At 45.8% G+C, this 23,712-nt stretch overlaps 1 protein-coding gene across 1 annotated transcript in view; it reads right to left on the reverse strand.

Moving 5' to 3' along the window:
- Positions 1–23,712, reverse strand: part of LOC144680472 (exostosin-1-like) — a 709,158-nt gene that overhangs the window by 168,721 nt on the left and 516,725 nt on the right. Inside the window, exon 5 of the mRNA XM_078541470.1 lies at positions 7,598–7,717. Coding sequence (XP_078397596.1) covers positions 7,598–7,717 — 120 coding nt within the window. The remainder of the gene's footprint in view (positions 1–7,597; positions 7,718–23,712) is intronic.

Raw genomic sequence — 23,712 nt, forward strand, 5'->3', positions numbered from 1 at the left:
GAACACATGTTTTATGTCACTAAAGCAGCTCAAGACGGGAACTGAGCCTCTTACTGGTAGATCTTCATAGCAGTTACACTTTGCCATTAAAATTAAAATATCTTCTATTGGCATCATGATTTTTTCCAAATACAGTACTTTGCGCAGAAACTATTTCCCATAGCAATTTTGACTTGTTTAAAAAGCATTAAAAAAAACTTACAACATCTTCCAAGACCTCCAATTAACTGCAATTAAATTTTACAATGTTTATTCAATTACTCGCAGTCATCAGATATGTGCAAATAGCTGTGTTTTAACTCTGTACAAAGTAATTGTAAGTTTAAAATGACCATGTTAATAGTATGTTTTAAACGGTAGACAAAGAAATTTCACATGAATGCACTAAAATATTTGATATTAATATCATGGAGCACAATTTCAATCCAAAAGAGAGGCTGCAAATTCCATTGATAGAATTAAAAAAACTTCCATAGGATTTGGGTGTCACTGGCTGGGCCAGCATTTATTGCCCAGCCCTAGTTGCCCTTGAGAAGGTGGTGGTGAGCTGCCTTCTTGAACCGCTGCAGTCCATGTGGTGTAGGTATAGTGCTGTTACGGAGGGAGTTCCAGGATTTTGACCCAGTGACAGTGAATGACAGCAATGTAGTCCCAAGTCAGTATGGTGTGAGGCTTGCAGGAGAACGTGCAGGTGGTGGTGTTTCCATGCATCTGCTGCCCTTGTCCTTCTAGGTGGTAGAGGTCACTGGCTTGGAAGGTGCTATCAAAGGAGCTTTGATGAGTTGTTACAGTGCATCTTGTAGATGGTACTAACTGCTGCCACTGTATGTCGGTGGTGGAGGGAGTGCATGTTTAAGGTGCTGAATGGGGTGCCGATCAAGCGGGCTGCCGTGTCCTGAATGGTGTCGACCTTCTTGAGCATTGTTGGAGCTGCACTCATCCAGGCAAATGGAGATTATTCCATCACACTCCTGACCTGTGCCTTGTAGATGGTGGGCAGACTTTCAAGAGTCAGGAGAGTTATTCGTTGCAGGCTTCCTAGCCTTCAATCTGCTCTTCTAGCCACAGTATTAATATAGCTGTTCCATTTCAGTTTCTGGACAATAATAATCCCCAAGATGTTGATAATGGGGGATTCAGTGATGGTAATGCCATTTGAATGTCAAGGGGAGATGGTTGGATTCTCTCTTGTTGGAGATGGTCATTGCCTGGCACCTGTGTGGCGTGAATATTATTTGACACTTCTCAACCCCAGCCTGAACATTGTCCAGGTCTTGCTGCATTTTGGGCATAGGCTACTTCAGTATTTGTGGAGTTGCGAATGGTGCTGAATGTCATCAATGAACATCCCCACTTCTGACCTTATGATGAAGGGAAGGTCATTGATGAAGCAGCTGAAGATGGTTGGGCCTAGGACACTACCCTGAGGAACTCCTGCAGTGATGTCCTGGAACTGAGATGATTGATTCCAACAACCACATCTTCCTTTGTACTAGGTGTGCCTCCAACCAGGGGAGAATTTTTCTCCTGATTCCCATTGACTCCAGTTTTGTTAGGACTCTTTGATGCCGCACTCGGTCAATGCTGCCTTGATGTTAAGGGCAGTTACTCTCATTTCATCTCGGGTTCAGCTCTTCAGTCCATGTTCGGACCAAGACTGTAATGAGGTCAGGAGTTAAGTGGCCCTGGTAGAACCCAAAATGAGCATCAGTGAGCAGGTTATGGCTGACTTAATGTCGCTTGATAGAACTGTTGATGATACCTTCCATCACTTTGCTGATGATCGAGAGTAGACTGATGGGGCGGAAATTTGTTCTGCTTTTTGTGAACAGGACATACCTGGGCAATTTTCCACATTGTCGGGTAGAGGCCAGTGTCATAGTTGTACTTGAACAGCTTGACTAGAGGCTCGGCAAGGTCTGGAGCACAAGTCTTCAGTACTATTGCCAGAATATTGTCAGAGTCCTTAGCCTCTACAGTATCCAGTGCCTCCAGCCATTTCTTGGTATCACGTGGTGTGAATGGAATTGGCTGAAGACTGGCATCTGTGATGCTGGGGACCTCCGGAGGAGACTGAGATGGATCATCCACTCGGCACTTCTGGCTCAAGGTGGTTGCTTCAGCTTTGTCTTTTGCACAGATGTGCTGGGTTCCCCCATCATTTGAGAATGGGAATATTTGTGGGCCTTCCTCCTCCAGTTATTTGCTTAATTGTCCACCATCATTCACCACTGGATGTGGCAGGACTGCAGAGCTTAGGTCTGATCCGTCGGTTGTGGGATCACTTAGCTCTGTCTATCGTACTTCCGCTGTTTGGCACGCAAGTCGCACTGAAGTTGACATCTCATTTTTAGGATAAAAATGAAGAAAAGCTCTTCTGAAGAAGAGTCATATGGACTCGAATCGATAACTCTGTTTCTCTCTCCATAGATGCTGCCAGACCTGATGAGTTTTTCTAGCATTTTCTGTTTTTATTTCAGATTTCCAGCATCCACGGTATTTTGCTTTTACCTCCTATTTAGGTATGCCTGATGTTGCTCCTGGCATCCCCTCCTGCCCCCTTCATTGAACCAGGGTTGACTTCCTGCTTGATGGTAATGGTGGAGTGGAGGATATGCTGGCCCATGAGATTACAGATTGTGGTTGTGTAAAATTCTGCTGCTGCTGATGGCCCACAGCGCCTCATGGGTGCCCAGTTTCAAATTGCTAGGTCTGGTTGAAATCTGCAAATTGAATTTAGCATGGTAGTAGTGCCACACAACACGATGGATGATATCTTCAATGTGAAGACAGGACTTTGTCTCCATAAGGACACCGATGCTGTCATGGACAGATGCATCTGAAGCAGGCAGGTTGGTGAGGATGAGGTCAAGTGTGTTTTTCCCTCTTGTTTGATCCCTCACCACCTGCCACAGACCCAGTCTAGCAGCTATGTCCTTCAGGACTCGGTCACCTCTGTCAGTAGTAGCGCTATGGAGCCACTCCTGGTGATGGACATTGAAGTCCCCCACCCAGAGTATATTCTGTGTCTTTGCCATCCCCAGTGCTTCCTCCAATGAGTGTTCAACACAGAGGAGCACTGATTCATCAGCTGAAATTGCGAGGGTTTGACTGGGGGATGGGTGGTATATGGTAAGCAGCAAGAGGTTTCCTTACCCATGTTTGACCTGATACTATGAGACCTTATGATCCAGAGTCAATGTTGAGCACTCCCAGCACAACTCCCTCCCAACTGTATACCACTGTGCTACCACCTCTGGTGCACATACCCAGGGATGGTGATAGTGGTGTCTGGGACATAGCCATGTTCATGGAATCTTACCTTACAGACAATGTCAGGCTGTTGCTTGACTAGTCCATGGGACAGCTCTTCCAATTTTGGCACAAGCCCCCAGATGCTGGTAAGGAGGACTTTGCTGGGTCGACGGAGCTGGGTTTGCTCTTGTCGTTGCCAGAACTGAGTGGTCCTTCCTGTTTTATTCCTTTTAGACTTCGTAGTGGTTTGATACAACTGAGTGGCTTGCTAGATTATTTTAGAGGGCATTTAAGAGTCACATGTAGGCCAGACCAGGAAACGACAGCAGATTAGTGAGCCAGATGGGCTTTTCCAACAATGTTTTCATGGTCACAATTGCCGAGACTAGCTTTTATTTTTATTTCCAGATTTATTTATTGAATTCCAATTTCACCAGTTGCCACAGTGGGATTAGAACCCATGTCCCCAGAGCATTACCACTACGTCACTGCCTCCCACTACATTCTCATAATTTGCAAGGATAAATTCACTGATAAAGCACTCCAACAGGGAACCAGGCTTGAATGGTGTATAGGTCAGAGATGGGGCTACAATAATGTGGTGTTGATCCTGCAATCTTCACTCCCTTTGAGCACAAGATCAACAAATTTACCCCAATAATGTCATCAGGACAATAATTGCATTGAATCAAAAATACCATCCTCATTTTGTCCTCTGCACTCCATAGTGTTTATCTTTGACAATGGAGTACCTTTTCAATTTGTAATAAGCAAGTTTGCTTTAAAATGTATATATTAATAATAAAAACTGTATGCTCTGTCAGTCAACAGGTTTGTGTCAACATTGACTATGAGTTTCTCCACATTAATTGCGTTAACACTTGGTGATACCCGCCTCCTGTCATATTTTCAGTATGAATTTCCTGATAATATGAGCTGTAACACAGCAGTCGAAAACTCTGGCCACTGGGTGACACTTGTGGAGTGGTGTATTTTTCTTCTCTTGGTTCTAAATTGGTGCCATATGGGTTCAGTTGAGTGTTGTTGGAACTGCACTCACCCAAGCAAGTGGAGAGTATTCCATCACACTCTTGACCTTGCAGATAGTGGACAAGTAAAGTATTCCTGCCTTAAGCCTAAACAGAATAAAATAATTGTGACAGAAGTCATAGTATATTTGTTCTTCAGAAATAACATTATTTTGGCAAGGACATCAATTAATCTATCCAGAAATGGGTGGCAGAGAGCATCTTCTCAAACCCTGTGACATTATGGGATTAAGCAATCTTCTGACCTTGGATGTGATATGTAATCTTCTTGTCAGTCAATCACTCTTTAAACTCTATCAGTGTAGCTCAGCTAATAGCATCAAGGTTGTAGCAAACTGCTATTTGTCAATTCCATCTAAAATTGGACAGTCATTCCACTATTTCCTTACTTAAAATCAGTCAAGTGCTTTTTGGAAATCATATTGAATAGATAGATAAAGTGAAATGAAAAATGTTTGCACCATTCAATACAGCCTAAAAAAGTTATTTTCTCAATTTGTCATCATGCTCAAAATATTCAGGAACATATTTTATGATTACACGAGGATTTTTGCAAGATAACTTAAAACATGCAATTGGCCTTATTTAAGTCTCCCCTGAGGCAGTTGAACAATTGGCCCAAAAGTAGCTTTGATAAAATGTTTTAGGAACAGATGAACGCCTAGGCTGAGGATAAAATGGGGGAAAAAAAAATACGGGGAAAAAAGTATTTTGCTTCTAAATAGACGTGCTGAAGTAGGATAAGTGTAAAAATACTGTGTGGAAAACCAGCTGGGCGAAAGACAATAAGAGCATAGATAAGGAACTGAAGGAATACGTTTTATGACATTTGTGGCTGTATAACACAAAAAACTACAGGATACAATGTTAGTGGAGTCATTGTTCATCAGGATTTGTTAGATATCAGCTATTTGTTGATTGAACAACAGCAAACTGGATGACATAATTTGGACAGATATTTATTTAACAATTAACAGTAAAATACTAGGAAACATTTAAAACATCAATTTTCATGATGTCTGCAACTGAAACTCATGTCTTGATACTACAAACCGTGAAATCTGTGTCAAGCTGATCTTGAATATACCATTCAGATGCTACCATAGAAAAGGTTAATAAAATAGCTGTGCTTTCTCATTTAAAAAAGGGTTTCAGTTATCTTTGTTCATTCAAAGTAACTTAATTAACTGATAATGTGATATCGAGTCCTACGTTTTGGGGGTGCTAATGAGATGATGCCAGCCATTTAATTCAGAATCAGGTCTGTTTATATGAATTTCAGTATTGGGTAATATCAGACTCAAATGTGGTTAGGAGGTGGAACTCACTAACTGCGATGCTAAAAGTGACAAAAAGTGCTGTCCTGAATTTACAGCATTTTATTTCTGTTGTGTAATGTTACCAAAATGCAGTCGCTTCTTCAAAGAAATTAAGCAAATAAAAGCAGGGTTAATGGAGCTGATTATTCTGTCCTTACTGCAGTCTGAAGGATGGTCAGGTAAAAGAATTGGATGAAGACTTGAAGGGGCTAAGTTTTCAGAGCTATGAGGGAATAGCAGCAAGGTGGACTAATTAGGTAGCTCTTTGGAAAGGCTGGCACAGACACAATGTGCTGTATAATTCTGTGAAGAGAAAGTTTATCACTCCCACCTTTCAAGTGAAATTTCTTAACCAGAGGGATAAACAAAAGAAAACATTCTATTACTACGAGGCAATGAAAAGACTGGACTTTCCAAATTCCCCCTACCCAACAGCAACATTCCCAGGATCAGGATTTTACCATTAGCGTGCGGGGGTGGGCCCGACACACCGACACGTGAAATCACGCGTGATGATGTCGGGCGTGCATGCCGCTGTCATCGCGGTGTTTCGTTTGGCGGGCGCGTGCTGGAGTTGGCTGCGCGCCCGCCGATAATTGATAGGCCGACTAAGGCCATGAACGAAGTCATTAATTTCAAGTTTAACTGGCGTGCCTGCATAAAATGGCGGCGTGGACCCGATGGCGGGTGGAGGTCAGCTCCGTGACCGTCCCCGCTCGCTCCCATCCAGACTGCCCGGCCCAGGAAATTTCCAGGCCCAGGACTTAATCCTTAAGTACATTTTATAGTTTCATTTGTAAGGTGGAGCTTTGCCATTTGGGAGCACACGTTGGCTGGAGAGGTCCAGATGTTCTGCAGAAAGTTCTGTCCGTCAATGTTAAAAATGAAACTTTTTGTTTTCTATCTAAGAGCCTGCTTCAATTCCAATAGACTGCGCTAACCGCTGGGGCAGCATTTTCCCGTCGGTGAGGGGGGGGCGGGGCCCATTCGCCGATGCGTAAAATGACATGCGGTGACGTCAGGCGGGTGTCCTGACTTCACCGCGCGACGTCATTCTGACCCTCAGTTTGGCGGACGCACAGCTGCGCGCCTGCTGAACTGGCAAAGGCCTATTAAGACCTGTTAAAAACTAATTAAAGTAATTAACTGAGCTGCCCGTCCAACCTTAAGGTTGTCGGGCAGGCGAAGAGCCCAGGCGGCCTTTGCATTTTTCATGGAACCTCATCCACGGGCGGGACGAGGTTTCATGAAGGATTTACGAATTGAATAAAAAACCTTTGAAAAAATTCAGTGACATGTCCCAGCTCATGTGACACTGTCAACATGAGGGGACATGTTTTAAAAGTTTTTTCCCTTAATTTAAATTTTAAAACCATAAACTGATCTCCCTGAGGAACAGAGGTGCCTCAGAGGGATCTCTGCGCTCTTTTGCCCGCACAGGGAGCGCTCAGCACTTCCGGGGCGAGTGTCACCCTGGGTGGGCCTTAATTGGCCCGCCCATGTAAAATGGCGGTGCGTCCCCAATCCGGGGTGCCGATCAGGTTTGCGCCCACCCCCGTCCGCCCCCGCACAACCCCCCCCCTCCAATGGGGGGGAAATTTCTGCACCTGGCAGAAGGGTTGGCATGAAATGAAATGAATCACTTCACTGTTTTTTTTTTAATAACTGTACCTGATTTTGTAAATAAGTCTGATCAATTTTAGCCTGTTAAAAAGTCTGGTCAGGGTGCAGTATTTTCCATCTATCTGAAGTATGTGTGAGTGTATCTTTAAACAGCCAAAGCCTTGGGATAGCTGTTAATCACCTTGTCCACACACTCTGGATGGTAGGAAGTGTGAAGATACAGATTCCAGATATCAGGGGACATGGTCTACCTATGGAAGCTGCTGGCAGGCCATTGACTGGTAGAATGCTGCAAAAGAAGCCAAAACTGCAGGATATATTAACTAAAAGTACATAGATTGAATCACTCACCTCTAAAGTAGTTAATACTATCTTTTCTGCAGAAGAAAAATAAGCATCCCAAAGGAACTGTGTTTGTTGCCTTAGTGCCAGTATCTTCTCATGGTGTACAGACCTAGTTATTGAAGGAAGCTGCAAAAACAAAACACACGGTGAGAGAGAACAAGAGAATTTATATGAACATTGAGAAGAATAAATGCTATTCTGAATTGGTAGCAATACCAGAAATAAGTACTTTGGATGCAACAGAAATATGCAGGTGCCTCTGGGATCATGGAAGTATCATTTTAGATAAAAACAAAAAACTGCGGATGCTGGAAATCCAAAACAAAAACAGAAATACCTGGAAAAATTCAGCAGGTCTGGCAGCATCGGCGGAGAAGAAAAGAGTTGATGTTTCGAGTCCTCATGACCCTTCAACAGAACTTCAGTTCATCAACTCTTTTCTTCTCCGCCGATGCTGCCAGACCTGCTGAGTTTTTCCAGGTAATTCTGTTTTTGTTTTGAAGTATCATTTTATTTGGTTGTCTTTAGCTTCTGACAGTAGAATTTGCTTTTCTTTTAAAAATTAAAAAAGGTGCACATCATCTCCTTTTACTTACTATTCTGAAATGAGCACACTTCTAAAATCTCTTCCTCACCTGCTTTTATTGTCTTCCTCTACCCGATCAGTGTCTCAACTATTCCCATTCTCTACACATCCTAAATGACATCTCCACACTGCCTTTTTAAACCTGTTTAAAATCACTGTTCGTTATTTAGGACAAATAACAGAAGAAGATTCAAGATGTAATTCCAAAGTGAGAAGCATAGCGATAGCCGGAAGTAATTTTTTGAAGATGAAGAATGCGTTAACACCAAGAAAACTCAGGCTTGTAACAAGGAAAAAAATCTCAAAAACGCTACAGTCTCCTACCCACTTTCCTGTGTGTCTCAGAAACCTGGACAATAAAGAAAGATCGGTGGAGGATAATAAATGCCTTTGAAATGTGAATGCTAAGATGTATGCTAAAAATTCCACATACAGACCCATAAGACAAATGAAGAGGTGGTTGAAATTGCAAGAGCATAAAGAACTCTAAAAGGTGACATCCAGAACAGAGAATGTCAGTGTTTCAGCCATTTGATCAAAGCTGAAAAGCCACAGAGATCTCTTCCAGAGGAGAGAGTGGAGGGCAGCAGAAAGAAAGGTCAACCTAGGTGTAGCTGAATGACGGATGTCACACAGTGATTGCAGACAAACTACAGTGGAAGTGTGAGGATGGTGCAAGACAGATGTCTGTGACATACCATGACAGCAGATCTCCTGCTCGGAGTAACTCCAAGCAGCAGCAGAAATCATTGTGCTGCCTCTTCGCACAAGATCACAATATGCTTACAGATGAAGAACAACAAATTACATTCTTTTTATTGCTGCACCGAGTTGTTTCCTAAATGATTAAATGATTCCTGGATTTTTGCCTCCGGCTTTTGGCCAACATGCTGATTCCAAGTGTTGATCGTTGCCCGGGTGATGAATTAGGACTCCTGACATCAGTTCCAATATTACATTTTATTGGTTTGACCCCACGTGCCCTTTGCCCTTCCCCCTCAATTTAAAGCAGTTTTCCAACTTAGCTTTTCCATACCATTTGCTTTCTTTTACCACACAGCTGATTTAGCGTGAAATCGTCTGCTCCCATTGGCGGCAGGCGTCATGGCGGGGGTGAGCGGACAACATGGCGAGAAGGCCAAAATTCGGTTTCACGGCATCGTGGAAGCAGTTTGCGATCGTCCGCTCCACCCAATGGTGTTTCCTGCTGACCAAAAGTTGGGATCTTAATTTTAATGCATTTGTATCCCATTATTGTGCCCGCATGCCGGAATTATCTTCCAACGTTAAATTTACCGCCCACGTCAACATGACTTCAGAACAGTGCGCTTCACAACTGCTTTTAAAAGGCGTGCACCTGGTGAACTGAACTTTGAGGGGAACTCGGAGGTGAGTGCACACAACCTTGCGCAGCGCTTGTGAGGATCGCTCATAGGACATCAAGGAAGAGGCGCCGTGCATTCGTTGGGGGGGGGGGGGGGTGGCGGGTACCAGCAAGTCACTTTCTCCCAGCTGGCTTTCAGCCCGGGTGCCGGGGCACCGGTGCCAGTGTGGGTGAGGCCTGGGTGGTGGGGGTGGCGAGGGAAGCGGTCGTGCACTTGCGAAAGCTGGTCAAGAATGAGTATTCTTCTGCAGCTGAGACCATTCAGCTGCAGTTCCATTGACATGCTTGGGAGTCGGGCCTCTGAAGCTTTCCTGCCCACTCAAGCAAAGCAAAAGCCTGAACGTGCCACCAAATGCACACACAACTTTTTGCCCCCTCGGGCACAGGCTGCAAATTAACGGGCATTATAAGGGGCAGCAGAACAATTGGCCGACTGGGCAAGTTGTACAAACGCCTTGTGAGTGGTGGCCATGGCGTACTGACTGGTGGAGACACTCACAGCCCCTTGAAATGTCTTTATTAAGGTTTGGACCAGTATCCATTATGGTTCAAACTAACAGTGCAGCCTTGCAGTGTGGGTTAGGGGAATGCCTGTGCCTGAGCTGAGAGCACAGTATGCAGTCCAGTGGCCGCAGCTGCCGCCAATCGGTCAAGTGGAATGGGGCGGAGGTCAGTGGAGTTTCAGACAGCCATGAAAAGCACTACACACTGGCCATCCAAGTGGTGGCCAGCACTCTCCAGCATGTGCGAAGGGGCTTTCAGACCTAACCAAGAGAGGTTCTCAGGACGTATGTGTGAACCCACAAATCTCTCTTTGATCCTGCAGGAGGAGAGCATCAGGATGATGGAGCCTGGTGGTTTAGTGGTATGCCTCATGGCTTACCAAGGGGCAGAGAAGAAGATGATTGAGGCAGAGGTGCCTGGCTCGGCAAAGTAGGAGCACCTCCCTCAAGACGAAGGAGCGGCAGGGCCTGCCTGCATGCAGCTGAAGATCCACAGAGAGCCGTTGCACGTAGGCACCTCACTAGATCCAGGATCTATAGACGGCGCCTGATATTCCTGCAGATGACTGAGAACCAGTGTCACGGAAAACTGTGCATGGGAACTGGTTGGTCACATATGCCACCTACTGTGGGAAATGGTGCCATGGGGACTTGGAGGCATCCACTGCCAGTGACTGTAAAAATGAAAGCTCAATTTTTACATTCGTTGCACCTTCCAGGGCTCCACAGGTGACCTTTGTGAGATTTCACAAGCCTCCATGCACAAGTGTACCCAGCAGGTCACAGACACCATCTTCACAAAGGCACAGAACTTTGTGCATTTTGCCCAGGATCAGGAAAGCAAGGATACAAGAGTGCTTGGATTTGTGCAGATCTCTGGTTCTCCACAGGCGCAGGGTGTCATCGACTGCACTCACGTGACGCTTAGATCTCTGTGGCAACAAGCAGTCACTATGTCAAAAACAAGGGCTTCCATTTGCTGAATGTTCTGCGGCCACCTCAAATACAACCTACAGGTCTGTGCACGGCTCCCAGGGAGCAGCCACAACCCCTACGTCCTTAGCAGCTCTCAGATCCTTGATGTCTTCCAGGATCCACAGAGGCTGCAGGGTTGGCTCCTCAGGGCAAGTGCTACCCACAGAGGACGTGGCTGATAACACCCGTGCGGTGGCCTCAGACTGCAGCAGAGCGACAGTGTAACGAGGCTCATGCCGCGACCCGGACTTTGGTGAAGCAAATGATAATCATCTTGAAAATTAGGTTTCAGTGCCTCGACAGGTCTGGTGGAGCACTGCAATATAGCCCACTGATGGTGTCGTGCATCATCGTACCTTCCTAATGAGATGCCAGCGAATGTGTGATGGGCTTGTGAGTGGGTGAGTTGAGATTGATGAAATGGTTGACTTACCCTGGTGGCACAGATGAGATCATTCATCCGTTTTCTGCACTGGATGGCTGACCTCTTGCATGCAGCATTGACACTGACCACCTCTGTCACTGCCTCCCAAGCCGGAGTGGCGATTGATGGGCCTCCTGCGGCCAGAGCGGGGGTAGAGGACATCGTGTGTGCCTCCACGATGTCCAGAAGGCGTCCCAGGGATGCATCACTGAATTGGGGGGCTGCATTCTTCTTGGCTTTCAGGGCTATGTCTTCACCAGAGCAGTCCTGCGCTGTAAGCATTGAGAAATGCGCGTGGCCGCATTTTCAATATAGTGCCTGGCGTGAGGAAGCTGTGAGGTAACGGCATAGCGGGCCAATCGGAGGCCAGTCACCAGGGATCTGGCATGTTTCCCGTGACTGCATAATTTATGAGGTGGGAAAACCCACCATTGCGGTCAGTAGGTAAAATGCCTTATTTCACACCCGCTAACGCACCGAGTGCAAATCTGGACGATTCAGCCCTTAGTCTTTCATTATTCCTGGGCACATCAAGCACCTTCAGACCCTGCTGAGCTCTGCTGAGCTGTTTGCTACTCCAGGGTCATCCCAGAATGTGAATATAAATTGTTTTCTCTGTTGAACTTCCGAGCTGAGGTGAGAGTGACTGCCCTTGACATCGAGGCAGCATTTGACCGAGTGTAGCATCAAGGAGCCCTAGCAAAACTGGAGTCAATGGGAATCAGGGGGAAAACTCTCCGCTGGTTGGAGTCATACCTAGCACAAAGGAAGATGGTTGTGGTTGTTGGAGGTCAGTCATCTCAGCTCCAGGACATCACTGCAGGAGTTCCTCAGGGTAGTGTCCTCGGCCTAACCATCTTCAGCTGCTTCATCAATGACCTTCCTTCCATCATAAGGTCAGAAGTGGGGATGTTTGCTGATGATAGCACGATGTTCAGAACTATTCACGACTCCTCAGACACTGAAGCAGTCCATGTCCAAATGCAGCAAAACCTGAACAATATCCAGGCTTGGGCTGACAAGTGACAAGTGACAAGTAACATTCGCGCCACACAAGTGCCAGGCAATGACCATCTCCAGCAAGAGAGAATCCAACCATCGCCCCTTGATATTCAATGGCATTACCATCACTGAATCCCCCACTATCAACATCCTGGGGGTTACCATTGACCAGAAACCGAACTGGACTAGTCATATAAAATACTGTGGCTACAAGAGCAGGTCAGAGGCTAAGAATCATGCAACGAGTAACTCACCTCCTGACTCCCCAAAGTCTGTCCATCATCTACAAGGCACAAGTCAGGAGTGTGATGGAATTCTCCCCACTTGCCTGGATGAGTGAACGCTGAACAAGCTGGACACCGTCCAGGACAAAGCAGCCCACTTGATTGGCACCTTCCAAGTGCACGACCACTACCATCTATAAGGACAAGGCAACACCACCATCTGGAAGTTCCTCTCCATCCTGACTTGGAAATATATCGCCGTTCCTTCACTGTCGCTGGGTCAAAATCCAGGAACTCCCTTCCTAACAGCACTGTGGGTGTACCTACACCACATGGACTGCAGTGGTTCAAGAAGGTAGCTCACCACCACCTTCTCAAGGGCAACTAGGGATGGGCAATAAATGCTGGCCCAGCCAGAGAAGCCCACATCCTGAGAATGAATTAAAAAAACCCATCTCCTTAAACTCTTCCTCCCTGCTTCATCAACCTTAACTTGCAAAAATGCAAGGAGCTCATGGACTTGTGTGTCAATATCAGAGATCATCCATTTAGTTGCCGCTGTTCCCCTTGCCCGCCAAACCAAGCTTCTCCCAAGGTTCCCTTCTGCCCTAGCTAAGAACCAGAATCTTTCCCTAGCTCCCCTCTCTCTCTGCATACCATGAGCCTATCCTGTTCATAAAACTCATCTGCTTTTTACACAACTCTATTTCCAATAAACTGATAATTAACTTCCCTTCCTGGCTCCATTGCTAGCTGATATTGATATTGATATCCTCAGGTACTGTCAATCTTCCTTTCAAATCTGCCAACAATAGCCCTTCCTCAAAAAGCTCAGCGTTAACCAATTTGACCTTGCAAACTACAATCCCATTTTCATACTCCTGTTCCTCTCTGAAGTCCTTCAATATGTTGTCGCCTCCTAACCCATTCCCATCTTTCCATGTTTGACCCTCTCCAATCAAGTTTCCACCCCAGCCATAAGACTGCACTGGCCCTAATCAAAGTCACAAGTGATATCATCTGAGCATAGTGCATTATTCCTCTTCATTCTTCTTGATCTACCTGCAGGAATGCAGGGATCCCAGAGGGTTGTAGAGGTCACAGAGAAAGGGAGACGTGTGGCCATGCACCTATGTGAACACAAGGATGAGAATTTTAAAATTGAGACCTTGCTGGACTAGAGAGTCAATGTTGGTTGTCGTACGTTATGATGTAGGCAGAAGTGGTTTGGATGAGTTCAAGTTTATGTAAGGTTGAGGCTGACAAGGAGACCGTTAGAATAATTGTGTCTGGAGATAACAAAGGTTTGGATGAGGGTTTCAGCAACAAATGAGCAGAGGCAGGGCGATGTTACAGAGCTGCAAATGCACTGTAGGCAGTCTCACTCTGTAGTGCAGAGGATATGGGATTGTAAGCTTAGCATAGGGTCTGATTCCACCAGTTATTTGAGGGGGTGAGTTCCTAATTCTGCATATCAACATGAGGGGAGGTGATGCCGAAAAGAGGCAAGTCTCTGCATCCCTCAGTCAAATGGGTGCCACAGTGCCTTAAGAGCAAGTTGACCGTTTGCCTCCAAAGCCATGAATGAAGTAAGCCACGGTGAGTTGGGGAAAAACAGAGTCTTGTCTTTAAAAATTTGCTGTACAGAGATGATGGTCCTGTACCTTTGCTGGTGATATGACATTTGGGAGACACGAGAATTACATTTTTATATTAATGCAGATATTCAGCATTAATATGTTTTAGAAATAGTTAGCGTCCATGAGGAAATTGCCTTTCCTTTTTAAGCATCAAAATTGAGACTGTAGCCTAGCTGTCTTAAAATTCCAGGCAGATTTGTAGATTTTGAGTTGTAGAGTATCGAGGCTGCAAATGATGGGTTCTAGATCCAAATCAAGTTATTGGTTCCTTGAAGGACATTAGGTATTTTGCTTTTAAATTCCAAGCCGTAGCAATCGGACATCAGAATGGTTTGCTGGCAAATGTCAAGTGCTTTGAACGCATTACATCTTAAATAGCTGCACCAACAAGAGAGCTTTATTCTAGGAGGAGGCAAGTGTCAAACCAACCAGACGATTAGGTGACCAGGAAACTACTGTTTGCATCTCATCTGCTTATGTGTTAGAAATGGTTAATATTCCAATTGCCTGACGATGGAGAATAAATTTGATCAACAAATGCATCTACTTTAACATCAACATAAGGGCAAACACACAACTGAAGATCAGCTCTATGGTCCTCAGTTTCCTGTGCCGACTATGAGCGGGGCTACAAAGATGCCCTTTGTGAGGCTGAACTCCCATGTAGCAAGAGGTTGTTGAAAGCAAATGAAAATAATGGCAATGAGTTTGGGTTGTCTTTTCTTGTTTTGAAATCGTTTATCTTTTGTGTAAGTCAAGCATACTAGTTTCTTCTGGTGTCATCCTGCTTTTGCGCAATTGTCTATTAGCTTTAGCCTGAACATAATAGTCAGTCTGTGTGGTATTTACCAGCTTTTTGAAGAACTTAATGACCATCCCACATAGTCCCCCCTGTATTATTTGCTGCAGCTGGATTATGTACCTACCACACATAATGGCACAAATGTGTCCACGCTAGATATCTGTGTTTTACATGCATATCAGCCAGCATTGCAGACCCAATGCCTGTGTTTGTTGTTTAAAATCAGCAAAGCATAAACACCCCATCTGAAGTTCCCACACTCAATAAGATTCACTGAGTTAAGTTTTAATATGGCATGCTGAGTCCAAGGTGACACAAGACTGGAGACCTGGTGGTGAGAATGTAACCTTTTCTCTCAGAAGGCTGAGAGTCTTCAAAACTCTCTTCCTCAAAACGGTGGTGGAAGCAGAGTCAAGCAGAGTCTTTGAATATTTTTAAGGCAGAGCTAGATAGATTCTTGATTAACAAGAATAGCTAGAAAGAGGGATGAGGTCTTGCATCACGAATTCAGGGAGTTAGGCAGTAGACTAAAAAGCAAGACCTCTCGGGTTGTAATCTCTGTGCCATGTGCTAGTGAGCTCAGAAATAGGAGAATAGCACAGATGAATTCGTGGCTTAATTGATGCAGGTGGGAGGGTTTTAGATTCCTGGATCACTGGGACCGTTTCTGGGGAAGGTGGGACCTGTACAAGCGGGACGGTCTACATCTGAACCAGAGCGGGACTAACATCCTTGCGGGTGGGTTTGCTAGTGCTGTTGGGAGGAGTTTAAACTAATTCGGCAGGGGGAAGGGACACAGAGTGTTAGCAGAATAGGGACACATCATAATACAGTAAAACAATCAAGTCAGAGGGAGTACAGCTGCATTAAGTTTCAAGGGAATCAGGCAAGGCTGGGTGGTCTCTACTTTAATGCCATGAGTATTACAGGTAAAACGGATGAGCTAAAGGTGAGGATTGACACGAGGAATTGTGATATAGTAGCCATCACTGAGATGTGGTTAAGGCAGGAACAGGATTGGCAGCTCAACATTCCGGGATATAGGATCTTCAGGCGAGACAGGGAGGGGGTAAAAGAGGAGGAAGCATTGCATTAATAGTTAAGGAGTCAGTTACTGCAGTAAGGAGAGATGATATCTTGGAGGGGGCATCGAATGAAGATTTGTGGGTAGAGCTTAGGAATAAAAAAAGGGGCAGCCACATTGTTAGGTGTTTATTATAGACCCCCAGATAGTCAGCGGGAAATTGAAGAGCAAATATATGCACAATTTGCGAAGGTGTGTAAAAGGGACCAAGGGGGCAATCTATGGGTGGAGCCAGAGGACATCGCTAGAGTGTTGAATGAATACTTCACATCCGTCTTCACCCAAGAGAATAAGGATGAAGGTATTGAACTCGGGGAGCGAGACTGCGAGGTTCTTGAGCAAATTGATATAGGGAGCGACAAGGTATTGGAGGTGTTGGCAGGCTTAAAAATGGACAAATCTCCAGGTCCAGATGATTTGTGTCCTAGACTGCTGAGGGAGGCAAGGAAGGAGATCGCAGGGGCTCTGACCCAAATTTTTAATTCCTCTCTGGCCACGGTGGAGGTGCCAGAGGACTGGAGAACAGCTAATATGGTTCCGCTATTTAAGAAGGGTTGTAGAGGTAAACCAGGGAACTACAGGCCAGTGAGTCTCACGTCAGAGGTAGGGAAACTATTGGAGAAAAAATTCTGAAGGAGAGAATCTATCTCCACTTGGAGAGGCAAGGTTTGATCAGGGATAGCCAGCATGGCTCTGTCAGAGGGAGGTCATGCCTAACAAATTTGATTGAATTTTTTGAGGAGGTGACCAGGTGTGTAGATGAGGTTAGTGCAGTTGATGTAGTTTATATGGATTTCAGCAAAGCCTTTGACAAGGTCCCACATGGGAGACTTATAAAGAAGGCAAATGCACATGGGATACAGGGTAATTTGATAAGGTGGATTCAAAATTGGCTTAGTTGTAGGAGACAGAGGGTGATGACAGAAGGATGCTTTAGTGACTGGAAGCCAGTGTCCAGTGGCGTACCACAGGGATCTGTGCTCGGTCCCCTATTATTCGTCATTTATATAAATGACATAGGTGACTATGTGGGGGGTAGAATTAGTAAGTTTGCGGATGACACAGGTAGATATAGACGGGATGGTCAAATGGGCAGATAAGTGGCAGATGGAATTTAACCCTGAAAAGCGTGAGGTGATACACTTTGGAAGGAGTAATTTGACAAGGAAGTATTCAATGAAAGGCATGACACTAGGAAGTTCTGAGGAATAAAGGGACCTTGGCGTGTGTGTCCATAGATCTCTGAAGGTGGAGGGGCATGTTAGTGGGGTGGTGAAAAAGGCATATGGGACACTTGCCTTTATCAATTGAGGCATAGATTACAAAAGTAGGGAGGTCATGTTGGAGTTGTATAGAACCTTGGTGAGGCCACAGCTGGAGTACTGTGTGCAGTTCTGGTCACCACATTATAGGAAGGATGTGATTGCACTGGAGGGGGTGCAGAGGAGATTCACCAGGATATTGCCTGGGATGAAACATTTAAGTTATGAAGAGAGGTTGGATAGACTTGGGTTGTTTTTTTTGGAGCAGAGAAGACTGAGGGGCGACCTGATTGAGGTGTACAAGATTATGAGGGGCATGGACAGGGTGGATAGGGAGCAGCTATTTCCCTTAGTTGAAGGGTCAGTCACAAGGGGACATAAGTTCAAGGTGAGGGGCAGGAGGTTTAGGAGGGATGTGAGGAAAAATTTTTTTACCCAGAGGGTGGTGATGGTCTGGAATGCACTGCCTGGGAGGGTGGTGGAGGTGGGTTGCCTCACACCCTTTAAAAAGTACCTGGATGAGCACTTGGCACATCATAACATTCAAGGCTATGGGCCAAGTGCTGGTAAATGGGGTTTGGTAGGTAGGTCAGGTGTTTCTCACGTGTTGGTGCAGACTCGATGGGCCGAAGGGCCTCTTCTGCACTGTGATTCTGTGAAAGGTTATCAGGGGTAGGCAGGAATGTGGGGTTGAGGTTACAATCAGATCAGCCATTATTTTATTGAATGGTGGAGCAGGCTCGAGAGGCCGAGTGGCTACTCCTGCTCCTAATTCGTACATTCGTACAAGAAAATAAGAACATAAGAAGAAGGAGCAGGAGTAGGAAATTCAGCCCCTCGAGCCTGCCCTGCCATTCAATACGATCATGGCTGATCTCATTTCAGCCTCAACTCCAATTTCCCGCCCTCTCCCCATAACCTTTCAACCCGTTACTAATTAAAAATCTGTCTATCTCCTCCTTAAATTTATTCAGCGTCCCGGCATCCACTGCACTCTGAGGTAGTGAATTCCACAGATTCACAAACCTTTGAGAAAAGTAATTCCTCCTCATCTCTGATTTAAATCTACCACCCCTTAGCCTAAAACTGTGGCCTCTTGTTCTAGAATGCCCCACAAGGGGAAACATCCGCTCCACGTCTACTTTGTCTATCCCCTTTAGCATTTTATGTACCTCAATTAGATCTTCTCTCATCCTCCTAAACTCTAGCGAGTATAGGCCTAAACTGCTCAATCTCTCCTCATAAGACAAGCCCCGCATCTCTGGAATCAATCTAGTGAACCTCCTCTGAACCGCCTCCAGTGCAACTACATCCTTTCTCAAGTAAGGGGACCAAAACTGTGCACAGTGCTCCAGGTGCGGTCTCACCAATGCCTTGTACAGTTGCAACACTTCCCTATTTTTATACTCTATTCCTTTAGCAATAAATGCCAAAATTCCATTTGCCTTCCTTATTACTTGCTGTACCTGTATACTAGCTTTCAGCGATTCATGCACAAGGACACCCAGATCCCTCTGCACTGAAGCAATCTGAAGTTTCTCTCCATTTAAATATGTATGTTCGGTAAATTACTTTTTTCCTTTAAAGTCAGAATTACAATAAGTTTCATTTTATTTGATATAGATAACTAGTCATAACATTGTTGAAAATGTTAGCTGTCTTGTTATCCCAGCACTTACTGGCTATTCTCCTATATGTGAGCCATCATGTCTATACAATACCAATGGTCACAGTGCTAAATTCTGTAAAGTTGTATTTATAATTTCCTTTTAACTGATCTTACATTTTGTTTTTGAAGACAGCGATGCATTCTGTCTTTATATATCAAGGTTAATTTACTGAGAAACTCAAGGAAATCAGAGTGGAACTTTACCGAAATGTACACGCTCCCAGCAGGAAGGTCAGCAGTGGATTGGGAACCCGTCTGATTCGGTAGCAGGCTTTTCTGGGGCCCTTTAACTGAGCCACAGCATTAGCATCCAGCTAATTAGCATCCATCACGCAAGCGTCGGGTGACATCGGGACACTCACCTGACGTCATCTTGCAGGATTTCCCATCCGATCGGGATAGGCACTCGCTCGCCAACCTAAACATTCTGCCCTCTGTCTTCCTCACGAGAACTTCCAATCTCCACATTTGAAGAATTTGCCCTGGAAATCTCTCCAAACATCACTCCCACTTGGATGGCTTCAACAATGACCCGCTTGTGGGGTTTCAATCTCTCACCTTCTGAGATTCCTTTTCTCTGGACCTCCGCGTACACACAAGCTTCGCCTTCCAAGCATGACTTCAGAAATTTGGCCGTCCCAAGCAGAACACCACCGCTCAAAGGAGCACCTTTGTCCCTACGGCCTGCAGCACGGAGTCACCCTCCATCGGCTGCCATCTTTGACCTTCTGAGCCTCTCTCAAGCCCACCTTGTGTCAAGTCTGCTCCCCGCCGTTTTCTCTTAAACTTGGAGCCTATTTCTCTGCTCTTTTCTCTCAACTTTACTTAACAAGGTCTGTTTCTCATCTCTGTCCCTGTTCCTTACCTGGGACTGTCTTCTGGGCCTCTTTCTGACCCCTGTCTTTGTTCCTGCTTGGGACATCTTTCTGTCCCACTCCCTGGTTTGGGACTTTCTCCCATGTCCTGCTCCCTTGGACACACTCAGCAAAATAGCACTCCCCGGTTCAGGTCATCTGACCTGCAGTTTTGAACCATTTCACTTCTTTGCTTCCTTTTTCTCCTGCGCAGGTAGCAGGGCCGGTTCCCAGTCTAAAGACAGTAAAAAAAAATACCAACTGAGCAAGTGTGGCCATTTCCCAGCCAGCACATGCCAGGGGTCCCGAAGCCAGCCGGGAACTGTCCTGCCCGAACTGCGACTGCCGATTCAAAACCAGGTGTCAGGTTTTGTTGCAATGGTTATAAGAAAAGAAATGTGACGATTACAGGTAGAGATGGAAGAGCTCCCTTGGCTGAAGTAGGAAAAGAAACAGTGGAGAGGTATGATTCGAAAATGAGGAAACTACAAACTCAATTTAATGTCACAAAATGTAAATTCACGTGATGTTTTTTAATGACTAGGTTAATGCATTCTGGGAAAAAAAGTCCTCTGTTGTAATTCATTAACTTACCTATTTCAAAGAGTTTAAAGTTTTCATTGAAGGGTTAAAGGGTAAGAATTTTACTGGACAAATGAACTGATACATTAAATATAGTGTAGAGAGAAATTCCAACTCCAAGAGCCAAGCTGCTTCAGATTGATGGGGTGAAATCTGTTTTAATTAAAAATAAGTGTGACTGTCCCTTTTTTCCTGTAATTAACTCATTAATAAAATATGTGTGTGACTTCTAAGAATGCAATTCCATTATTGGCCATTAATTGTGGATAAAAACAATCTCTAATTTCTCATTAAAAGTTAAATTTCACCTCTTGAGGTTGTTAGGTTCTAGGGAGATTGCCCACCTAACACACAGATTGTGGAATTGGTTGAAATATTTGAGGAAAAATTGAACCAATTCCTGAACTGTGAGCAAATAACAGGAGATGGATTGGTGCTCTACAGAAGGAATATAAAAATATTTAGGTGGATCTAAATGGTGGGGTTAGCTAAGTGGGTGAGTGACTTTCACCCATCTCCATTTACTCAGATCCCTAAGTATCATTTTTGCCAATCCTGACAACCACAACCATTTAATTTAATTTTTAGGATATAGGGAATGTAAGAAACATTTTACCTCATCATATTTGACACTAGAAGCTTAGTGAATAATAACTTTTGAACACGATAGAGTTAAATGTAATTTATTAACTATAATTGACAGTAACTGAATACATAGAATCATAGACTGGTTGCAGAATAGAAGGTGGCAATTCAGCCCATTGTGTCCGTGCTAGCTACATTAGAGATTATGTTATCAAATTCATAGATTTACATCACAGGATTTGGTATAAAATCTTAAATAAATGATTGTCATTGCTGCCAGATGTGGGTTCTACAAGCATTGTATATTCATCTACATCAGCTGGACTTTCAGGTTTACAGAACTTACGCCAATAAACTTCACCAGACATTACTTGTTCATTTTACTTAACTGTTACCTGCTGATAAAGTTGAACAAATATCCAAAATGGTAAAATACAAGTCAGAGGAAATCATGATTAAACTGTACAGTTTTCTATGGCAAAGCCGCAACTTGAATAATGTGTCCAATCCTGGTAACTGAGGAAACAAAGGGTGGAATTTTCCCAAATTTTCACCAAGTGTGGTAGTGGGTGGATAAAACGGTGTGTTGCCCACCGATGGCGATGGCGGGTTTTCACCCTGTATCATCCCAAGCTCACCTCATTATTTATGCGCTCCCGGGAAACAGGCCGTTTCCATAGCAGCCGGGCTTCTCTTGCGTTCGCCCGCCCATCACCCCTCCGCTGTGTCATGCCAGGCGCCATGTTTAAATGCCAGCTGTAAGCACAGCGCTCATTGCTTCCGGCTCGCCACTGCTGCCCAGGAGACATGACCCTCAAGGGTAAGAAGACTGCAGCACCCCCCAGGTTTAATGGTGGGTCCCTCGAGAGACTGCTGGGTGCCGTGGAGGCCCCGCCAGGATGACCTGTACCCTCGCTCTGGCCGCAGGATGGGCAGCAACGTGACCAATCCGGCTCGGGAGGCTGTGGCAGTGGTGGTCAGCGCCAATGCCCTTCAGAAGAGGACAGCCACCTAGTGCCACAGGAGGATGATTGATCTCCTCTGTTCCGCCAGGGTAAGTCACTATTCTCATCGCTCATAACTCACACACTCACAAACCCATCACACACCCACAGGGCCCTCACTCATTGCCAGTGCAAGGGGCATCACCATTCCCTCTCTCACACACATCGACATTGTCCTCATCCCGTCCATGGGACCACTCACCACCCGCACATGCCAGGCACATTTATCATCTGGCCTGGCAGGTATCCTGCTCACACTCTCTCCTTCTCTATCCATGCAGGACAAGCTGGCACACAACAAGAGGGAGAGGTCACAGACTGGTGGAGGAATGCCTGAAATCAAGGTCCTCGTGGACTTTGAAAACAGAGCCATCCAGCTGGCCAGCGATGACCGGGACCAGTCCTGTGCTGACGGTGAGGTCGGCGCTGCTCTACCAAGTGAGGGTCCAGCAGTGCAACATCCATCAGACAACCATGCTGTGAGTGATGTGTCCTGTTTCACAGGCCACTGTCATCACTAATTATCTCTCCTTGCTTTCACAGGCACATCTGGGAAACAGCCGACAGAGTCCATGACCCAGGGCCTCCAATCAAGACCCGAAGAAACCTCTAGAGGAATCTAGAGGTACCCTCCCTGAAGTCCCGTCACAGCGCTCACCCACACCCTCCGCCAGCGCAGAGACACACACCTCGGTGGGACCTAGCTTTAGAGTAGCCTCGGGATCACAATCTGGTGAGCACATCGCACTATCTGATCCACAGCAGGCAGAGACAGGGACTTCCCAGGTCCTCGGCATTCGGAGGACTGCTGGAGGCCAGAAATTTGCTGAGTCCGAGTCAGATGATCAGCCTCTGGATTCGATCATGTCACAGTTGCTGGAGCTGCAAAGACAAGCTTAGGAACATCAGGAAGGGATGTCCACTGCACTCCTCAGATTGCAAGGCACGATGGGGGAGTCTGTCTGTCTTCACTCTGAGGTTATAGCGCCAGCATTACAACGCACCGAGGTCAACACTGGCAGGATGGCGGCCGCCATGAAGACCCTGGTCCAGGACTTCGCTCCTGTACTGCTGCACGGGCTTAACTCCATCCCTGATGCCATAGTTGGCCTCCAATAGTGCATACGCGAGAGGGGTGACGGGCAGCTCGATCTCACTCTAGCTACCCCTTTCACTCACAGAGTCAGCCAGGGGCCCTCAGGCACCCATAGGGAGGGGGATCAGCAGGTGCACACCCTGGGCCCATCCATCCAGGTGACTCAGAGTGTGTCCGGCCCATCCGAATCTCCTCTTCCTGTGACCTCAGCAGCTCCAGCTCCACAGGCCGAGGAGGGTGTCACTGCCACACAGCAGGACCCCGAAAGCAGGCCGGAGCCCTCCAGGTCTCAGCCCTCCAGAGGACGACTGCCAAAGTCATTACAGACAGGGCATAGCAGTCAGCAGGCTGCCTCCACCTCCATTGTGAATATCCGGGGTGAACCAAGACGTAGCGGCAGGGTTAGGAAGGTTAAGGGGAATTAGTTGCACAGCCTGGGCATGGG

Source organism: Cetorhinus maximus, chromosome 5 (genome assembly GCF_964194155.1).
Source record: "Cetorhinus maximus chromosome 5, sCetMax3.hap1.1, whole genome shotgun sequence".
Lineage (NCBI taxonomy): Eukaryota > Metazoa > Chordata > Chondrichthyes > Lamniformes > Cetorhinidae > Cetorhinus > Cetorhinus maximus.